This window comes from Sparus aurata, chromosome 24 (assembly GCF_900880675.1).
Source record: "Sparus aurata chromosome 24, fSpaAur1.1, whole genome shotgun sequence".
Lineage (NCBI taxonomy): Eukaryota > Metazoa > Chordata > Actinopteri > Spariformes > Sparidae > Sparus > Sparus aurata.
Window position 1 is genome coordinate 9,000,432 of NC_044210.1, and position 18,749 is coordinate 9,019,180.

Genomic DNA, 18,749 nt, shown 5'->3' on the forward strand with positions numbered 1-18,749 from the left:
CGGTGTCGGGAGGAAACTTGTGCCTTTTATGCAATTAGCCGCTCAGTTCACTTTATTAAAAACTAGCCAATCAGAAGCTCATCAGTTGCCGACTGGACAGTGACTGAAGCTCAAACCTTGTGTGTTTGTTGTATCAACAAGCTTCTCTCCGGAGATTAGCACTGTTTTACACAATATCTCCTTCCTGAGTGCAGAAACAGGCAATATCCCCAACTAGATACTAATAATAGTAAGAATAATAATGCCGAGCCACATATGGAATGAGATATAGTCCCTTATTGGTTTGAAGTGATGATATTAAACAGCATTATATGGGCAGGTGACAACGCAGCACCAGCCAATTTCCCTAGATATGAAAAGGAGAAGATTGCAGGTGGGATTACCCTGTGTGTGGTCAGGGGGGAGGCGGCCGCCACCGCCAGCGACGTTGTCGCCTCGCTGTCCCGCTGATTGTTTGCCTTTCAGCTGCTGCTTGTCCTCCTCCTCCTCTGCTTCTCCTACTTTCTGTTTGTCTTTCAGAGGCTCATCCTCCTCCTCCTCCTCCTCCTCGCTCTGTTTGTCTTTGCCCGATCTCGGAGGCCGGGCTTTTCCCTGGCTGAGCTCTGGCTCGCTGTCGGAGCTGGAGAGGACGACGCATGCCTGGTCCCGCTCGGCTGAGGGGGGTTGCCGAGGCCTGGGTGGCTCTGAGCCAGCAGAGAGAGAGGGAGAGGGAGAGCAGAAGATTACTTTATTGGCCGAGTTGCACAGTGTAATCAGACTTTGAAGAGTTTCATTCCCTGGCGAGATATCAATCATCTGAAGAGTGTGACAGTGTGACAAAATTACTTCTGACATCAAAGTAAAACTCAATGTGGCTCATTAGTGATGTTATTAGCTATCATAAATCCTTTACTGACTATGTTAGAAAATGTGTAAAATGGATAGACTCAAGCAGGATGTATGCATGTATAAAAACACTTCAAAAGAGACATAGTACGCTTACTTTCACATTCAGAATTTCATCTTGCATTACTACTAGAAAAGGTTTACATGCTCTAATGCTTTACATCAGTTTTCTCATACTGTCCAGTGCTGCAGCAGTGTCTTCCCCCTCTGTCCGAGATGCTCTGTTTTAGCTCTGGTCTCTTGAAAGGTCCCCCCCCCCTCCCCAATACCCAGCCTGCTCTGATTGGTCGGCTCACACACGCCTGAGCCAGCACCACTGGTTGTATCTCCAGTCAGCTGTGTCGTGTTTTCAGCCTCCAGTTAGCTTCACTTCCACCGTGATTATAGGCATAAATTATACAAATATGTGACCCGGTGCGTAGTGATGTCAAGAAGTCACTGAAGGACTACTGACGAGGAGCAGTGTTGAGCTCCCATTGGATTTTGGCCTTCTTTACTCTCATGTGCACAAGAATCTCTAAAAAACACATTGAAGCAAAGGAAAAAACAAAGCACAATAGGTCTCCTTGAATCTTTTGAAGGGGATGTAGGCAATTAAATTATTTTCCTTTACAGATTTTATCTAAATCATGGTATTTCCTATTCTAGGCTATTTCCTACATGCTGACCACTGACTGAATGTCTTCACCATTGAGAATATTCTCATCTTTAGATCTTTGCTCAACAGCACATCAGCAGTGCAGCAGAAAAAGCTGCAGATGAAACACCTGCCCCCCCCCCCCCCCCCCCCCCCGTTTCACCAGCTCTGAGATCAAACAGCCAATATAATTTGCTGGGAGAATGAATTATGTTCGTGTCACATTGTTTTCTTAATTGCACGCCTGCACCATGTGCAATCAAACCTAAACAAAGTAATTGCCAGCGATTGCTGCATCTGCGCGGCGCTCCAGCCAGCCGCAGAGAACCCCATTCAACAGCTGATAATGGCGCAGTGCCAAACGCATGCCTCGCTTTAAAGAAGGCAGCTTACGGCACCTTGCAGACCGGCTATCAAGCTCGTTCTGCACTTCCACTCTTAAACCATTCATGTGATTTTCATTCATACCGAATGTTGTAATTCAGTGAAGGTCAGGCAGAAATCTAAGCCACAAAAATGTTAATGGATTCAAGGATTATGGAATTGCCATTCATAGACTTGCACAATGCTTCAAATTTTACTTTTAAGTCGGGTTCTGAGGCGCTGCCGCTCATAAATTGAGGGTGTACTTTATCAAGGTAAAGCTAACAGACGGATTAGCTGCTGAAGGCAATAAAACAATTATTTAGAACTTAATGTAAATGTCACAGAACTTCTTCAGGAGAAGTGCTGTGCGATTTCCTTCCCCTACTTTCCAAGTTAAATTTAAATCATATCCTTTCACATTATTTGTTGAACTTGAGGTGTGAAATCTAACAAGACAGTAAGTTGTGAGACTCCGGGACGCAGAGGGCTAATTAGTGATCCTGCCTCTCTGTGGCTTGTTTCTTCAAAAGGCCAGCCTCTAGTCGGCTCCCTGAAATGTCATCTGATTCTCCGGGCTCCTGGCCCCACAGCTGCCCCCCCTCCGCTAACAAGCCGAGCGAGACCGTGGAGAGACGGCTCAATTTGTGTTAAGCTGTCCCCACCAAGGAAGATGTTAACAGGGGAAATCCTACAGGGCCGTGCCTTGACTTTACCAGCCAACCTCCTTGTTTCCCCCCCAATCAGGGGCCCATTATGTCTGTAGTGGCTCAATAAGGTTCCAAAATTGAGTCTCAAAATCCCGACACACAATCATGCTGCTACACGTGAGCGCGTTCAAAAAGCGTGTGATCCTATGCATGAGCCAGCGGCGTAAGCTTATGAGGATTCACATGAAAAATGACACACTCGAGTAGTTAATAAAACCAGGAAAAGCTTTCACTGCAGTCTGCAGGGAGCGAAACAGCTGCAGTCTGTGACAAAGAAGAATCAGAGAGGGGGAAAGTACTGGGTCCTCAAATATCAAACAGTTTGGCTGGATTCTGTTGTTACATACAAAAAAAAAATATCTGGAAAAAAAGAAAGAAAAAGAAACAAAAACAGGACGAGAATAAAGTGCGAGCTGAAAGGTGTAGAGAGCCAGGAGATAACCAAATTGCCCTCTTCCTGTATACATCTCTCACAGTAGGTGCTGAGAGACAAATTGCTGGTCTACCAGTGAAAGAGCTGGAGGACTGAACTGTGCCCACGCTCCCGGCCTGAAAAAGCTGCAACACAGGAACTCAGCACCACTGATTCAACCCGAAAAATGGCTGAGCAGAAGCCTGCCTGGATGTTTACTGGCGTAAAACTCAACTTCAGGAAAATGTTCATGACTAACCCACCTGAGATGCCAAGCACTCTAACAGAGAGGAGGTTATAATCCTTGACAGCTTGATTAAAAACAGTCCTCGATTACTGACAATGCAGCACAACAGTGATTCAATTTGTGTCCAATTAATGAAAGCTGCATTACGTAAGAGTTACACTCCTCACCACACAGGAAATAACTTTCTGTGGTAGATGGAGAACTGTTGGCCGGAGTGGATGAACAGATTAAGCGAAGCATGCCACCTACAGAATTTCAAACTTCACCAGAAAGCTTTGGCCTCCCACCAAAAGACGTCTCCAAATATAAAAACTGGCTTCGACGGTTTAACCATTCGCCAAACCTCTCCGCCGAACAGTGACTGTTTAATCGTAGCTTAGCAACCATAGCTTGGCACAGCAGGCCTGTCGAGTGTTGGATTTCTCAATGTGATAAAGTCGTGTTCCCGGGGCTGTTGTGAGGGCAACACTCCAGATGCAAAGGTTGCCTTTTTTAGACTTTCAAAAGAACATAAGAGCGAAAGTGTAAGAAGTGTATTAAACTGTGTTTATCTGCTTTAATGTGTGTCATTTTGTTGTTAGCATGCCCCGCTACCTAGCTTATTACCTACAGTAGCAGAATAGCATTACTTTCAAGGTTTGAACACATTTAATTACCGAGCTACGTTAGAAAAATTCCAGTTGAGGACTCGAACTGTATGGGAACTACAGTGCTATGTCAGAGTTTAAGCTAATGTTACCAGCTCTGTCCTGCCCTTTCTTTGGTTTGGACAACAGCAACTCCAGACAAACTTGCTGTCTAAGATAGAATCAGTTCTCAACCTCAGATTATTTCTAGGGTCAACTGCAATAAAAGAACAAAGCTGCTTCATTTAGATTTCTTCATGTTTAAGCAGCTGGTCAGAATGCTAGTTTAGGGCATGTAGCCTTAATCCTTTCGCACAATATCATTTTTATGGTCGTCAAGTGCATATTTAAGACGTAGCTTTTACAGATATGTTATGGAGATAGGTTTCTCGTTTAAAAAAATAGTTAACGCAACGTCAGAGAAGGAATTTTGAAATAACTCATGAACTAGTTACAGGAATTAAAATCTGCCATTTCATCAGACGAAATCAACAATGGTTAAATCAGAAATTAGAAGCCACTTTTTGTAATGTCTCTGTGAAATGGAGGAACAAGTGCGAGAAAAATTAGCCTGAATTCTGCGTGGTTAACCTACCACCGTAATTAGCGGAGGGTCGATGTGCCATTTGGTAGCCAACTTCTAACCCGCGGTTTCTGTCTCCCACATCAAGCTTCAGCACTTTCCATCAAATCATATAATCTTTCTTTTCATTTCTCATTTCGAACATCTCAGTCTAGTTACATCAATCACCTCCTGGTACAACAGACCAATATCCTTCTGCATGCTGACTATTCTTCCTCTGCAGCTGCTGTTTTGCTGTATTTTTGCCATGCTGATCAAATCCACAGACTGCGAAGGCCAAATGGTACTTCTTCAGCTCCTCTACTTTAAATACGAAGCCCTGATGTCCTTGCGTCACGCATCAGTTTTGAGCGATTCTCTGCAAAATGTCTTTATACCACCAACACAACTTGCTAAGCAAGTGTCACAACAACTTTCTTTCAAGTCATTGTGATAAACTGTTGCTCTTGAAAGGACAACATCTCATGTCATACTATAGGATCTGACCTGATTATTTTCTTACATTTCATCACCGAGCTGAGGATTGCGGTGCCAAGTTGAGAGATATCTCCATAAATACAGTTGTTATTTCGCGGCACAGTCTGTCATTTACAAATTTAGCAGGTTGTTAAATTCCCCCCGTCTAGCGAGCTGACACAGCCTGCTGCTGTGAATGCAGAGTGGCGCTTGTGACAAAGAAGAGAGTGTGATTGCTGAATAGTTATCAAGCATCTGCTGCAGCTGAGCATGAAATGGGGGGGGGGTTGAATTCTGTTTAAAAATGTGCGTGTGGGTGAGTGTGTAGGTGTGTGTTTTTGTGCTGCTCAAAGGCTGAGGTGCTGCTTGTTTGCACTACGTGTGTTTTAAGTGTACCATCATCACTTCCAACAGACTGAGCTGCAAACAAACCTCCAGGATGGCCAATATTTACACCATACTTACACTAAATATAGATCCTTTATCAGTATTAAGACACTTGAGTCACTGGATAGCTGTGTATGTGTAATGTATAATGTACAGTATATGTGTAATGATAAAAATAGAGAGAGATTCATGCGGGTTTGCATGTTATATCAACACCACTGCTTCGTTGTACACAAGAGGATGTTAGAGAAGGAAGGGTCAACATTTAGAGTTTTTATCTAATGAGATGTGCAAAGGTGTCTGGTGACAGTACCAATGAAAAGCTCATTGCATTTCTTAACACAGCACTTGTCAACATAACTTAGAAGAAGAAAGAAAAAGGTTAATTTGCCCGGATGGTTTGGTGCCACGATAGCCAGTTATTCTCCCTGTCTGTCTGTCCGGCTCGCTAACTCGATTGTTCAGTAACATCTTTTTAATGATGAAAAACTATTGTGGTTCTATGACATGCAGACCATGGTGTGGGATGTACAGTTCACATAAGGGCTAGTGAGGAACACCAGGTTAACTCACTTAACATTTTTATTAGTCATTTCTTTTCCCTTGATCATTCTTACTGTTCTACAGGTCAGTTTAAATTCATTATGAAACATAAAAGCCTGCAATTTGCCTGACAACAGGAGAAAAGATCAGTTCACAGTGTTTTCCTTACGCTCACTGAGCTGTCTACCAAAAGTTCAGAGGTTATTTCGTCATGAGTCATCCTGCCGTCTTTTCATTTTGACACCGCGGATCCTTTCAAAGTGCAGTTGTTAATTACTGAGTATTTTTCCCTCAACTGTAAGGAATGGTTGTGGTGTTGAACACTTATAAAACATTACGTCTTAAAAGGAATAGTGTGGGATATACATACGTAAACTGTTATTAACTTGTTGCATCTCGTAATTAGTGTGTTTTAGAGGTGCTGGTAGGCTTGTTTTCTCCCTGCTGTGTGTTGCTGTTTCCAGTTGTTTCCTTTCTTTATGCTAAGATGAGCTGATTGTCTCCCAGTGGCTCCAGCTCCATAGTTTGTACACAAATATGAGAATGGAACTGAGCTTTCTTCTCATAATATCTATTCTTAACCAAGGCAGGTTAATACATTTCAGTCTTTTACATTTCTGACTGTAACTTGTTACATGTGAAAATAAAGGATACAAGCCTTTATATGTCAGACAATAGAGGGGGACAAAGATCCATTTTCTCACATTGTTCATTGGCAGCCAAAGGGCAAGAGGTTGTGTTCGCCTGTTTTTCAAGTGATCTTGACTCTATTGTTGTTAATTAATGAGCATTTTTCTAAATCTTGACCTAAAAAAAAAAAATCCTTTCTTCTTTAAGGGTGCAATATGTAAGAATTTTAATTTAGACCATTCAAAAAATAATAATTAAAGGTATCAACAAATAACAGTTTTGATGTCAGTTGCAGATTCTACTGAGGTTAGCATGCTAACCAGCTAGCAGTGTAAACACTCCGCTGGTGCCCTGAGCTCCTGCACCTTTTTAGCTAACAGGGCTGCTGCTAACTGAGCTAGCTGACAGCAGCTCTTGTTAGCAGTTACTCTGGCGGTATGCTGCCCCCTATTGGTAAGGAGTGGCCAATTCTTACATACTGCATCTTCAAGTCGTAGTTGGGGTGCTGAGAGAGACGCGATTTCATTAAGTGTGGAGCGTATCTCAGCCTGTGTTAGACTTTTGTTTAATGTATTGTCTTTTCCGCCTTTTCGTGAAGTCATTCAATTGATCCTAAGTGGGAGGCTGTGTCAGACTGGATAGAGAGAGGCACACGTTTGTCGGAGTTTAAATTACAAGCACTCTGATATCAACACAACCATAAAATGAAATGGAACATCCTACAATAAAATAAGCACTAAAACTAAGGCTGCTTAAATATCACTGCTGCCGCGAGTGGATCGAATTTTTGGGATATTTTCTTGGAGTCGTCTCTGAGCTGATCTGATGCGTCTCAGACATTTAAAGAGCATGGACCTGCAGCCTGCCAGGTCATAACGACTTCCCTCCCCTCTCTTTTGCAAGATACAATCATAGGCTGTCAGAGATATCAGCCGGAGCCAGCTCAACTTTTCCCAACTTTGTGTGAGACGTTTGCAGCAATAGTAGGCGCCTGTTCACTCTCTCTCTCTCTCTCTCTCTCTCTCAGCTTGACAGGTGAGAATTATACTGTGTCCTTGTCATCTGTGGAGAGAGAGAGAGAGAGCGAGACAGACAATATTCTCCGAGCAGAGCTATTTCAGACTCTGGCAAGCCTGCCTCCATCTTTCGCTATCACGCATCTCCATCTGGTTAAATCTGTAATGCTGTTCAGAAGTATTATGTCAACAGACTGCTACGATTGATATTGACGGGAAGGAAAATAAAGCAATGAATGGATTTCGGCTTCAGGTGCCTCATTTCTCATGATGGAATTATTGTCTTTCTCTTAATGGAATCCAGTTTGTTTTGCAATCAGTGAAATGAAGTTTGTGAATTAAACAAATAAATAGTGGGACACACGTACAGAGTGCGGGTAGATGGATCAGATGATTTGTTTTTTAATCCTACCTGAACTAAGAACAGGAGAGGGGCGCGGGAACTCGCACATCTCGCAGTACGGCAACAGGCCGCTGTTGGAGTAGGTGCAGGCCCCACAGCTCCACGTCTCAGTGGAAGGGTTGGGCTCCGACAGCTTCCGCGGGGCCATGAAGGAGACCAGAGCGCCTGGGCTGCCGGATCCGACCCCCCCAGCCGTCGACCTCCGCTTCCCCCCGAATCGCGACCTGGGGCTCGGGCTGGGCTGTGGCGTCCGAAGCCTCTTCAGCTGCGGGGAGAAGTCCAGGTCGGGTGAGGGCTTCTCCTCTCGTTTTTCAGAATTCACACTCCCGGACGGTGTGGCGATCGCCTCTGAGGACACCGAGGGAGATGTTTCCTCATCTTCAATTCTTCTCCTCTTCTTCTCCTTGCTGGCGCCCGGGGAGAAGAAGGAGCGTATGTCGTGCTGCTTCTCTTTCTCAAACTGAAGAAAAAAAGCAAGTTCTAGTTGGTTTGTGTCACAGTTAACATTTGCTCCGCGAAGGATAATAAAGTAACAGAACAATGTCAAATCTCGCCCTTTAATAAAAATACAAAGCAACATTTTCCGTCACCAAGTTGTATCCTGGTAACACAGAAAGCAATACTGAAAAGTACCTGATGACTAATGATGAATAGGCACAGAAAAGCCTTTCATTTCATAAAAAAAAAAAAATACTCGTCTAATATGAATCAGAAATGTTTCACAGCTCTTTCGATAGGCCAAGTTCCTCCGTAATCTGCTGTGCACTAGGTGTTTTGCTACATTTCTGTTTGTGCCATCAAAAATCAATAAAGAAAGGTCCAACTGGTACAGTGGGCTGGTTAGCTAAAAACAACCTGTTACCTGTTTGAATGGCCACTTCTCTTTGTTGTGTTTAAGTGCCTGATGATCATTGACTTTGCTTAAGTGACCAACATGGATTGAATGGCCTTTCTAAAGATCTGTATGAGTCACAGCCGTGTTCATCAATGTGGTAAATCCCCACTGAACTGAACTGTCAAATGCCTGTCGCATCTAAATGTTTCATATGTTTTCAGTAATCCATCACAAGAACTGACGACAGGTGAATCTTCATAGTTTTACACCACAGAGGGCAAGACTGAGTTTTCAGTTAGTTTGGTCGTGTTTGTGTTACAAGGTCAAACAGTGGATGAAATGAGTATTTGGGTGGCCAGTGAGGTTTCTTATTTGCACAGAGACATTCATTATTGCCATAGTTTCATTTTTCTCTGTTTTGTTTTTGTAACATTCAAACATGTCAACTTCTATCGTTATGGCCGAACAATTGAGAAATCTGTCAATTTAACATTTTTTGATCAGCAAAATTAACAAACAGAAGCACAGATTTAGAGTCTTCAGTCACACTGATTCAGTTTCTACTGAACTGACTGGTGTAGTTCACTGGAAAGACAACAGCTGCTACATGAAACTGCTCAAAACAAGGTCTTTGGATTATCTTGAGTTCCAGTTACTTAGGACTCATTCTTCAAATGATTTTTTTTTAAGCACCACAAGCTAGGTGCCACCTAGTTCCATCATATTCCAGAGACAGCAGATGTTCTCTACGGCCGATATTATCTAATCTCAGCAACTCACACCAGAACAATCTAGATGGAGAAATGCTTCTACAGTTAAGAGGTAGCTAAATAGTTAACTTTCCCTTTAACATATGGACGCATGACATGTAATTTTGGTGGTGATGATGTTAAATAAATGTTTTGAGGGCCTTAAGAGCTGATTCGTGTGGTTGACTGCACTTGATGATTTGAGGATTGTGTAATTGTTTCAGAAAAGAACTCTAAAAACTAAAACACCATCTAATCACGCAAATCTCAGACACACTCATCATTATTCAAATTCAGATGAGCTCTTGTGTCCTTTTCTCGATTACTGCATTTATTAAAAAAAGAAAAAAAAGAAAAAAAAAAAAGCCTTGGACAGCAAATCTCAACGTTACCATGGTTACTCTACTGCAAATGTCACCTCAGTTTTAAAAATTGTTAGATTTTCAAGTATGTTTGGTCTGTACAGAATGATTCACAATCTGGCTCCTCTTCTCTCTGAAGGACTTATTATGAAGCTTCACTCAGAGAACAGCACTGGAGCGACAAGGTCCACTGTTATGAGTTTCCCAAGGTCCTAATACTGTACAATGAGGAGCCTTCTCTATAACGGCAATCAAAATATAATATTTCCTGCCACTGTGTATCCAAACTTCCTCAGACATTATACATACGTCTTCAGTACTCTATCATAATACTTTTATTTTGAAAAGTTTTACATGTATTGCTGTTTTATAGTCACTTGTGATGTGTCGTTGTTTGTTGCTGTGCACTGTTCGTGTTCGTAGTATCAGAAATTAAACAAATGAAACAAACCACGCCTCCATCCGACTCACATGAGAGAAGAACACATCGTCTTTGACACTTCCTTCGTTTCCCTCCAGCGGCAGGACCATCTCACCCGGCGTCCACGCGTCGGCAAAGTTCAGGAACTCCCACTTGTCTTTGTCGCCCTGGTCGGCCTTCAGATATTCCTTTCTTCCATTCAGGGTGCAGCCCGTCACCGTTTCCTGACAGATACACAACATCCAGCACGCCACTGTTTACTTTTTTCACGGCTTCAACAGCAAACTTCACGATGGTGTGTGTAAAAAAAAATAAAATAATCACACGTGTTCTGTAATGAGCACTATCACAGACAGGAGATAAAATATTATTTGAATAATTCAGCTTTAATTACAAATCTTGACATCTGTGGTTATTAACTTAAATCCCCAAAGCCTGTTCTCACATGCAAATCACTTTCATTGGCACTTCTAAGTTTACTCACGCGTGCATACAGCATATGAAGCTCCATATTTTAGTAGAATGAAACATACTGGAGCATTGTGAGGAAGTGTTATTCGAGCAGTCGTTGGACGTGAGATGTTCTGAGCGAGACCACCGCATTCGGTTAAAGGAACACCCTGAAACTTTTGAAGTAACTCTGGCGGAAGACATTTAACTGCTGAGTTCCATTTTCAGATCGTTCTTTTGGTAAATGGTTTGGTTCCGATGCCAAAGACCCAGTTTGTTAGTTGATTCTGATTTACCACTCACCCCGTGTTAGTTTGGATCGACTTTAGCGCAACACCACTGTGCAAAGGATAAGTTGTTACAGTGATGGATGGATGGCTGGAAAAGAGACTCAACAAACAACAATCTTTGTGCAGAAAGTAGCACTGTTGATTTCAGTTTAAATTTAAATATGACGTCAATGAATGCCGAACAAGTACGAACGAGTGGTGATGAATGGAAATGTTTTAGCAGACACTTCTCCCTTAATGTCACCCTCAGTACCTTCCTGTTGAGCATGGACCACATGACGGTGTCAAAGGTGCCCTTGGCGATGAGGTAGTGCACGTTGACCGAGGTCGTCTGCCCGATGCGGTGGGCTCGATCCTCAGCCTGCTTGATGTGGCCGGGGTTCCAGTAGAGCTCGGCAAACACCACGTGGCTGGCAGCGGTTAAGGTCAAACCCTGGAGAGGACACACACACACACACACACACACACACACACACACACACACACACACACACACACACACACACAGAAATAACAGCCCAATGAGATTGAGAATACCTCATTTAACCACCTTTAAATGGAACAACCCACATCCAATGAACTTTAATCTGGAGAAATCCCTTTTTAATAACAATATTAGCAGCTAATTGCCATATTAGTGCTTCAAGCACCTACTTCAATTGATTGGAATGCATAACATTCCTGCACAAACTCCGTCACTCAGAATAATTGAGTTTATTAAGTTCGTTATTAAGACTAATACACATTTTCAGCCTTCCTTTCTATGTGCACAAATCGTGATTATGATTCACTGCAACCAACAGCAGTCATCATTATTACAATTTTCCACCAGCCGATTTATTGTTGCAGTGCAGCGATGTGTCTGCTCAGGACAGCGGGTGTAAAGGTTTCATGCAATTAAAAAGTATTGGCACAAACTGTTTGGAGTCTTTTTTAAACATTCCTGTAGACGAAAATCAATCATTTTCATTCACTTTTCCGGGACATAAAGTGTGATTTGTGATTACCTCCAAGTGTCTTTATTTGCAGTGCAGATTTTGTTTTCAGCCGCTCGGAAAACGCATTATGTTTGTGTTTTATTATTCTCTGTGAAAAGTGAGCCTCGTTTATCACTCGACTCAAAGAAAAAAAAGTTGTGCCGGGCCTGTCTGTGAGTACCTGACCGGCTGCCTGGATGCTGAGGATGGCCACCCGCGTCTCAGGGTCACTCTGGAACTTGTTGACCAAATGGATCCTCTCTGAGGATGGGACACTGCCGTCGATGCGGATATAACCAGCCTGGAACAACAGAGGCAGGAAGATAAAAACATGTACTTCTTTTGGAGAAAAATTCAGCTTGTGGGTCACGAGAGTTCAGCCTCACTAAATCAGTTAGAGACCCTGCCATGTGCACAGCTGATGGAACACCTGCAGCACATAAGTCCTTGAATGAAAAGCTGGTTTTTAGACTCATTTCTGTTTTATTAAGAGGAATCTACAATACCTTTTAAGATTTTGTGCTTTACTGCTGTGCTATTTTTTTATTTTATAGCTACTGTAAGTGCTTTCTTTTATTAAAATAGGTGTTAAACAGCTCTATATTCCAACAGTAATTGCTATTGTAAAAAAGAGAAAAAAGACATTTTCTGGTATCTTTGCCCACTTTATCCAATCTGGACAGAGAACATTTTATCCTCTTTTAGCCCCTTGTTTTTGTTTACTAGCTTCCAGTAGCAGGTAACAGGTGTCGTCAGTGAAAAAGCCACTGCATGTTACCTGGACAAAATCAAATGGCACAAAATTAGCAGCTTGCTTGTGAACATAGCACAACAGAGTTAAAAGGAGAGTGAGTCTTGGACTAACATTATTCAGGTGGAAAGGAGACCCGATTCCAAATGAATGTTAATGTCGCTCCGTGTCTGCTGGCTGTGTAAATAGGCAAGCCTTTGCTAACACATTTGCCATGACAAATTAATATTAGTGGAAGAGCAACTGTGCCCAATATCCATTCATAAAATCCTGAGACTGATCTCGAAATCAATGCCTCTTCCTGTGTATACCAGTCCGATATTAACACCCGCCAGTCACCAAATGGCCCTAGAATTTCCACTTGGTGAGTAGATCTCTGAAGGCTATCAGCTAACAGTGTCTACAAATCTACAAAACCATTTAATTCTTAATGTAAACATTAAAGGTGCGCTCTGTAGTTTTGGGGAAGACATTTTAATCAGAAGGGAAAATTCTTCATCACTTGATTTTTTTATGACTGAATAAATAATCTTTTTTCAGTTAACAAACACAATTTCATACTGTTTATTTTTGCAGGACCCTTCTAAGAGGCCACCTCTCTGGCTTCAAACAGTGTTTTGGGAAACTTGAGAATGACGTATTTAATCAGTAATGCAAAAATAATGAGTCTGAATTATTACCTTATCAATATTGTTAATATTACTGTTGTTGGTTTGAATTTCTTTTCCAAAACTGATTGTGCACCTTAAATATTCGTCATAGTGCTCCAGGCATTAGGGTTCCTTGTATTTACAGATTTAACTATCCAAGAATCTCTTTTATTTCAATGCAAAATTAGTATTCTTCCAGAAATTTCTAATATAGATATGCTTTTAAGAAAAAGTGCAACAAATGTTATTCATGTGTATTTAGCTGAGAAGCATCTTTTGTGATCTGAGTTGCTCCTGCAAATAAATGGAAGAGATAATATATGTGTTTGCTCACACATCACATTGAATTGACTAGAGGCTCACACAGTTTGGGAGGGACAGCATTGTCCGCCTCTACAAAGCAGGGACAGGTTTGTGTTGGAACATTTAAGGCAGGGGGCTTTTCATTAACCTGAATTCTACACTCGATATTTCAATAGCAGGTGTGTGTGAATGAACGCATCATAGAAACCACGAGCGGAGGAGCTGTAATGAATTACAGTAAATGAAATAGCTTCCTTGAAAGAAAATGAGTGCAATAGAAACAACCCAATATTCTGGAACACCAAACAAAGAGAGCAGAGGCGGCGTGTTCATTAAACCTGAACTTGAACTTGAACTTGACATTCACCGAGCTGCTAATGCACCGTGGCGACGGCACTCTTTTGATTTGGGTACATCGGTCCTGCAGAGCTGCTCGGTGGCCAACAGTAGGAGAGCGTGCTCGTACTGCGCAGCTCCCACATGTGAATGTGACTGTAACTGCATGAATATGAAGCAGAAGCTTGCTGAGAAAGACCAGAGAGGTCTGTTTGTCTTTTCCTGGAAGAAATAAAGGTCAAATAAATGTGCTGCAGAGAACCTTCACAAGCATCCACCGGGTTTCAACTCAAGGCCATGAAAACATTTAGAATTCAACCTGCTGTTTTGCATTTCGTTCGCTATATTTACTCACCGAAAACAACTTTCTTTGACAAACCCTCCAACCACTTTGATACCAGGTGAGAAATGTGAAAGTGTGGAGCATAAACACAGCGATAACATCGTGTGATTGGAGGGTAGTCTCTTGTCTCTGCCGAGCGTCTCGTCACAGCGCGTTGCCTGTCGTTCCTTTTTTTAGCCGTCTCTGTTAATTGGTGAGTGCGAACGCACCAGAGAGTGAGCCTCTCACGGAGGAATGTGTCATCACACATCGTACCGCTGCATTACATTCAACCAACACCTCCTCGACCCCTGCGACACACAAACACACCCACGTGCGCAGACACACACTTGAACTCTTTCACAGGTTGCCAGTGCCGAGCTAAGACATTGTTTGCCTGTGATGACTTGTGAAATACACCTTGGGAGATTAGTTGTGGGAGTAAAGTTTACTTTCTGGGAGAGGCAAAGTAGACTTTTTGTCAAGAATGAGAAAAAAAAGATCTCTCGGATGATGATTAATAGATGAAATCAAACAATTTTAACTGCAAAATAACCTTCTCCCTCTAAATATTAGTCCTATATTGCACATTACATCTGAATTAAGCATACAGTATAAGCGGACGACACAAATAATTAATGAATGCTTACATCTTTTGCATATCCCCCGCTGGAGAACAAGCAACATCTTATGAGCTTAAACCTCAGTACTCTGTCTAATTTAATCACAGATATGCAAGGATCTGACTTACAAACTCAGCAGGACAACAGATGAAGAAATAAAATTTAAGTATGGGGCCAATTACCTCTGGCTAGCCAGGACGGAGGAGTGAAATATGAATACACTCAGTACGTTTAGTGCTTCCAGGTTATCATTAATGGGCAATTCGGGTCTGTGTGGCTGGAAAGAATCCCTTTAAACGCTGGAATTGAAATGACTAAATGAAATATCAACCACATGAAGCCGTGCTCCTTCTTGTTTCAAAATGATTGACAGTGCAAGAATAACATAAATCCCATTACTTTTAAAGCAGATCTGGGAGGTTTCGGGACACCACATGAAAGATTTTAAAAGGATGTTGTGTTATAACAGCTCAGTGCACAGGAAGCAGGTTTTCTGACTGATCATTACCGAGAAAGGCTCTGAAACTGTGGACAGAACAAGAAAGGAAAGAAACGGTCGGCTGACATGATGTAAAACCGACAGCTGCATTTTGTTCACCTACCTTTTTTTTGGTGCAAGTCTCTCAATGAATGTGAAACATTGATAAAAAAATATGATAAAATAATTCTGATGATTCAGATAGACTGAGAAGAAGATAGAGATATAAGACAGCAGATAGCTGACGAGCTACAGATTTAGCTATATAAAAAGATGCTAGCTAGATCTGGATCTAACAAACCTGGGGACTGAAGCTTCCTACAACCTGAAATGAGTCTTTTAGTGGGTTTTAATTTGCAAATTGGGGAGATTCAGCTTTACCTCAGTATGAAGTAACAGCAGGACTAAGCCTATGTCATTGTTATGCTCCGTTTAGTACGTGAGGGAGGTTGTGGGACAGAGAACAATGGAAAAAGTGGAGCTAATACAGTTACTGATTTTCTTCAAGGTTTAATCTGAATACTGGGCAGTGCCGGAGCTGGTCGGTGGCCCACAAGGGAGTCTACCACTTTAAACGACTTTGACGTTTTTTAATCTTTCCGCAATCTTTTGTTTTCTTCTTTGATTAATGAATACAAGCGGAATTCTGTTAAGTTCCTGCAGGGGAATGGGCTAATTGTTTGCATTGTCTATGCTTTAGGAACATGTATACCTTTTACAGGGTACATTTAACAGGTTCAATCACATGGCAACATCAATATAATACCAGATCCATACTTACATACATGTAGACATGCAGTCATGGACAGGTTAGTGTGTCCCTGAAATCAGCAGGGTTCTATCATGAACTCAGTCTTTAGAAACATACATTCGAGCCAGTAGTCTGGAGTGAAACTCAATGATTCCCACTGGCTTCAAGCCATTGTTGCTGTTTTTTTCCCCAACAGGTGCTACTGCAGCCAGTGCTTACTACCCCTTTAACAGGTTTTAGAAATCCAGTTGCCTGCAGACCGCCTGGGGTTACCTTGGCCTCGATGACGGCCTCCGTGCAGGCCTGCAGCATGGTGAGGTGGTGGGCGAACACCAAGAACTTCAGCTGCTCTGCCTCCAGCATCATCTTAATGTAGTCCTTCACAGCTCCCGCCTGGCCACACACACACACACACACACACACACACACACACACACACACACACACACATACAGAAATAGACACAGATGAAAGAGAGCTACTGAATCCATCACTTCACTGCTCGACCACACACAGAGGAATCGGCTAGATCAGTGAAGAAGTCAATTAATCACCTCGGCATCCTTTCTGTGTGATCGATTCTCTATTGAATGCCAGGGATCCAGACTTTAAAAGGGGAGAGCGCGCAGAGTGACTGGGGCGCATTTGTCAGCTCACAGATAGTGAGAGCAAATCAATAACGCACAACTTGGAGATATGATTGGTGTGCGCTCTTTCTTTTTGGATTTTGGGTGACAGCCCGGTACAAGGAAATTCACCTTGCGAGCCACGGACAAACGGATTAAAGGTGCACGATGTAGTTTTAGTTAAGAAATGTTAATCAGAAGAGAAAGATCTTGTTTAAATGATTTTTCTTCTGCCTAAACACACTAAATAAACAAACTCTCTTTGTTTTCATGACTAAATAAACTGGTAAAAAAATGACCTTGAAAGACAACGCTATTTCATACCGTTTTACTTTGTTTATATGTGGCGGACCCTGCCACCTTTCTGGGTTCAGACCTTATTTTCCTCCAAGCTTGTTTATTCAGTTATGGAAAAAATAAATAACAAAAAAAATTTTATTTCTGGGGTCGTGTTATTACCTCAATATTCAATTCTGAGCTTGAATTTTTCTCCTCGAGAATGACATAGCGCCCATTTGATCTCATTATTAGCAACAACTTAAAGCGAGAGCTTGCGTTCAAATGCCATCAAATTAGTTTTAAAGACGTGAAATGAAATACGTTGACCATAAATATCAGGATAAGAGTCTGTTTGAGGGGACGGAGGAAAACTTAATCGCTTTCACTCAGAGCATTTTTAGATTTCTTTTCAGGGTCTTGAAAAATAATTTAAATATTAGGCTGGTTCCTGTCAAAATGACAGCTGCAGGCCAGAATTACTGCGGTAAGTAAAAGTTCAGTCCTCAGCTGTTTTACTCTGGAGTTATTTTGCTCTGTGTATTCTTATGCAACCCTGTTTTCACTCTTGCCTGGCATTTTTATTTTACTTGTTAGTCTTGTTTTATTTATGAAGGCAATTGGTTACAATGCTTTAAAAACATCACAGTCCAAATTTAACAACACCTTGCTGGGTTTCTGCTGAAGCCTCTGACCTTGATTGACAGTGTGAAGCTAACTATCTGAAAAAGAGAAAGCAGCAGAAGTGCGAGTGAGTTAACTGTACCCTGCAGGTATCCGTATCTATCATTCCACCTCTCGCTGCTGCCCAGCGATCACACTGTGATGGCTGTGGCCGTTCCTGCTACCTTCAGCGAAGCTGGAGTGGATGTGCTGTGCGAGCGTGTCATTGAGCATCCGGGCTTGGCTCATTTCAGAGCCCCAGGCCAAAAAGCAGCCAAGAATAGCACCAACTAGTGAGAAATACTGAAGTTAGATTTGAGTCAAACAGAGCCCTTACTAGACGGTTTTGGAGACAGGCCGTTCTCCGCGGTGTGAATCCCACCTCTATAATCTCCACACCTCCTGCAACATGACAACCTCTCCAGCCATCACACCTGCTCTGGTGGGAGAACCTCTGCTTTGCCTTGCTGATAATTAGCCGATGCGCCTGATAATGAATCTCTCCGCCAGGCCTGCCGACCCCGTTCTGATCTGGGGGGTCCTCATTACTGACGGCTTGGCTTCGCCGGCTTCCTTCCACTGAGTTTAATTAGTGCACAAACTTCTCGGCTGTCTGAAGCGGCCTGTTAGCTTGCTTTAAAGTCCAGCATCAGAGCTGTCCTCTCTGGGTAATTGGGAGCAGATGCTTGGCGGGTAAAGCAATAAAAATACCCCAAAGGCGTTTGGCAGCTCCGTCGCCAGGCGGACTGGCAGGCAGGCAGGGGCCGTGATGCTCGTCAGAGTGACATAGATGTGTGAATCTATCACACCATTGCACCCCTCCCGATGATCCAAAAAAAGAAGAAAGAACGCGCTTTTTTTCTTCCTGAAGTAGAGAAAGTGTGTCTGACTCTAAAAACCAATAGCAGAGGAAATGAGACTGGGCCGGCAGTATCGGCTTTGAGGTGGGTGAGTGGGCGAGGGGGGGCTTTGTAATGAAAGGAGGTCC

The 18,749-nt window shown here is 42.5% G+C and overlaps 1 protein-coding gene across 3 annotated transcripts in view; it reads right to left on the bottom strand.

Annotated features, from left to right (window-relative positions):
• The window catches only part of zranb3 (zinc finger, RAN-binding domain containing 3), an 85,360-nt gene that overhangs the window by 32,730 nt on the left and 33,881 nt on the right, over positions 1-18,749 (bottom strand). For all 3 annotated transcript variants that reach the window (XM_030410125.1, XM_030410123.1, XM_030410124.1), the window contains exons 9-14: positions 16,470-16,589; positions 12,164-12,283; positions 11,259-11,438; positions 10,316-10,489; positions 7,908-8,358; positions 384-683 (exon numbers count right to left, since the gene is read on the bottom strand). In XM_030410125.1, the coding sequence (XP_030265985.1) occupies positions 384-683; positions 7,908-8,358; positions 10,316-10,489; positions 11,259-11,438; positions 12,164-12,283; positions 16,470-16,589 (1,345 nt within the window). The remainder of the gene's footprint in view (positions 1-383; positions 684-7,907; positions 8,359-10,315; positions 10,490-11,258; positions 11,439-12,163; positions 12,284-16,469; positions 16,590-18,749) is intronic.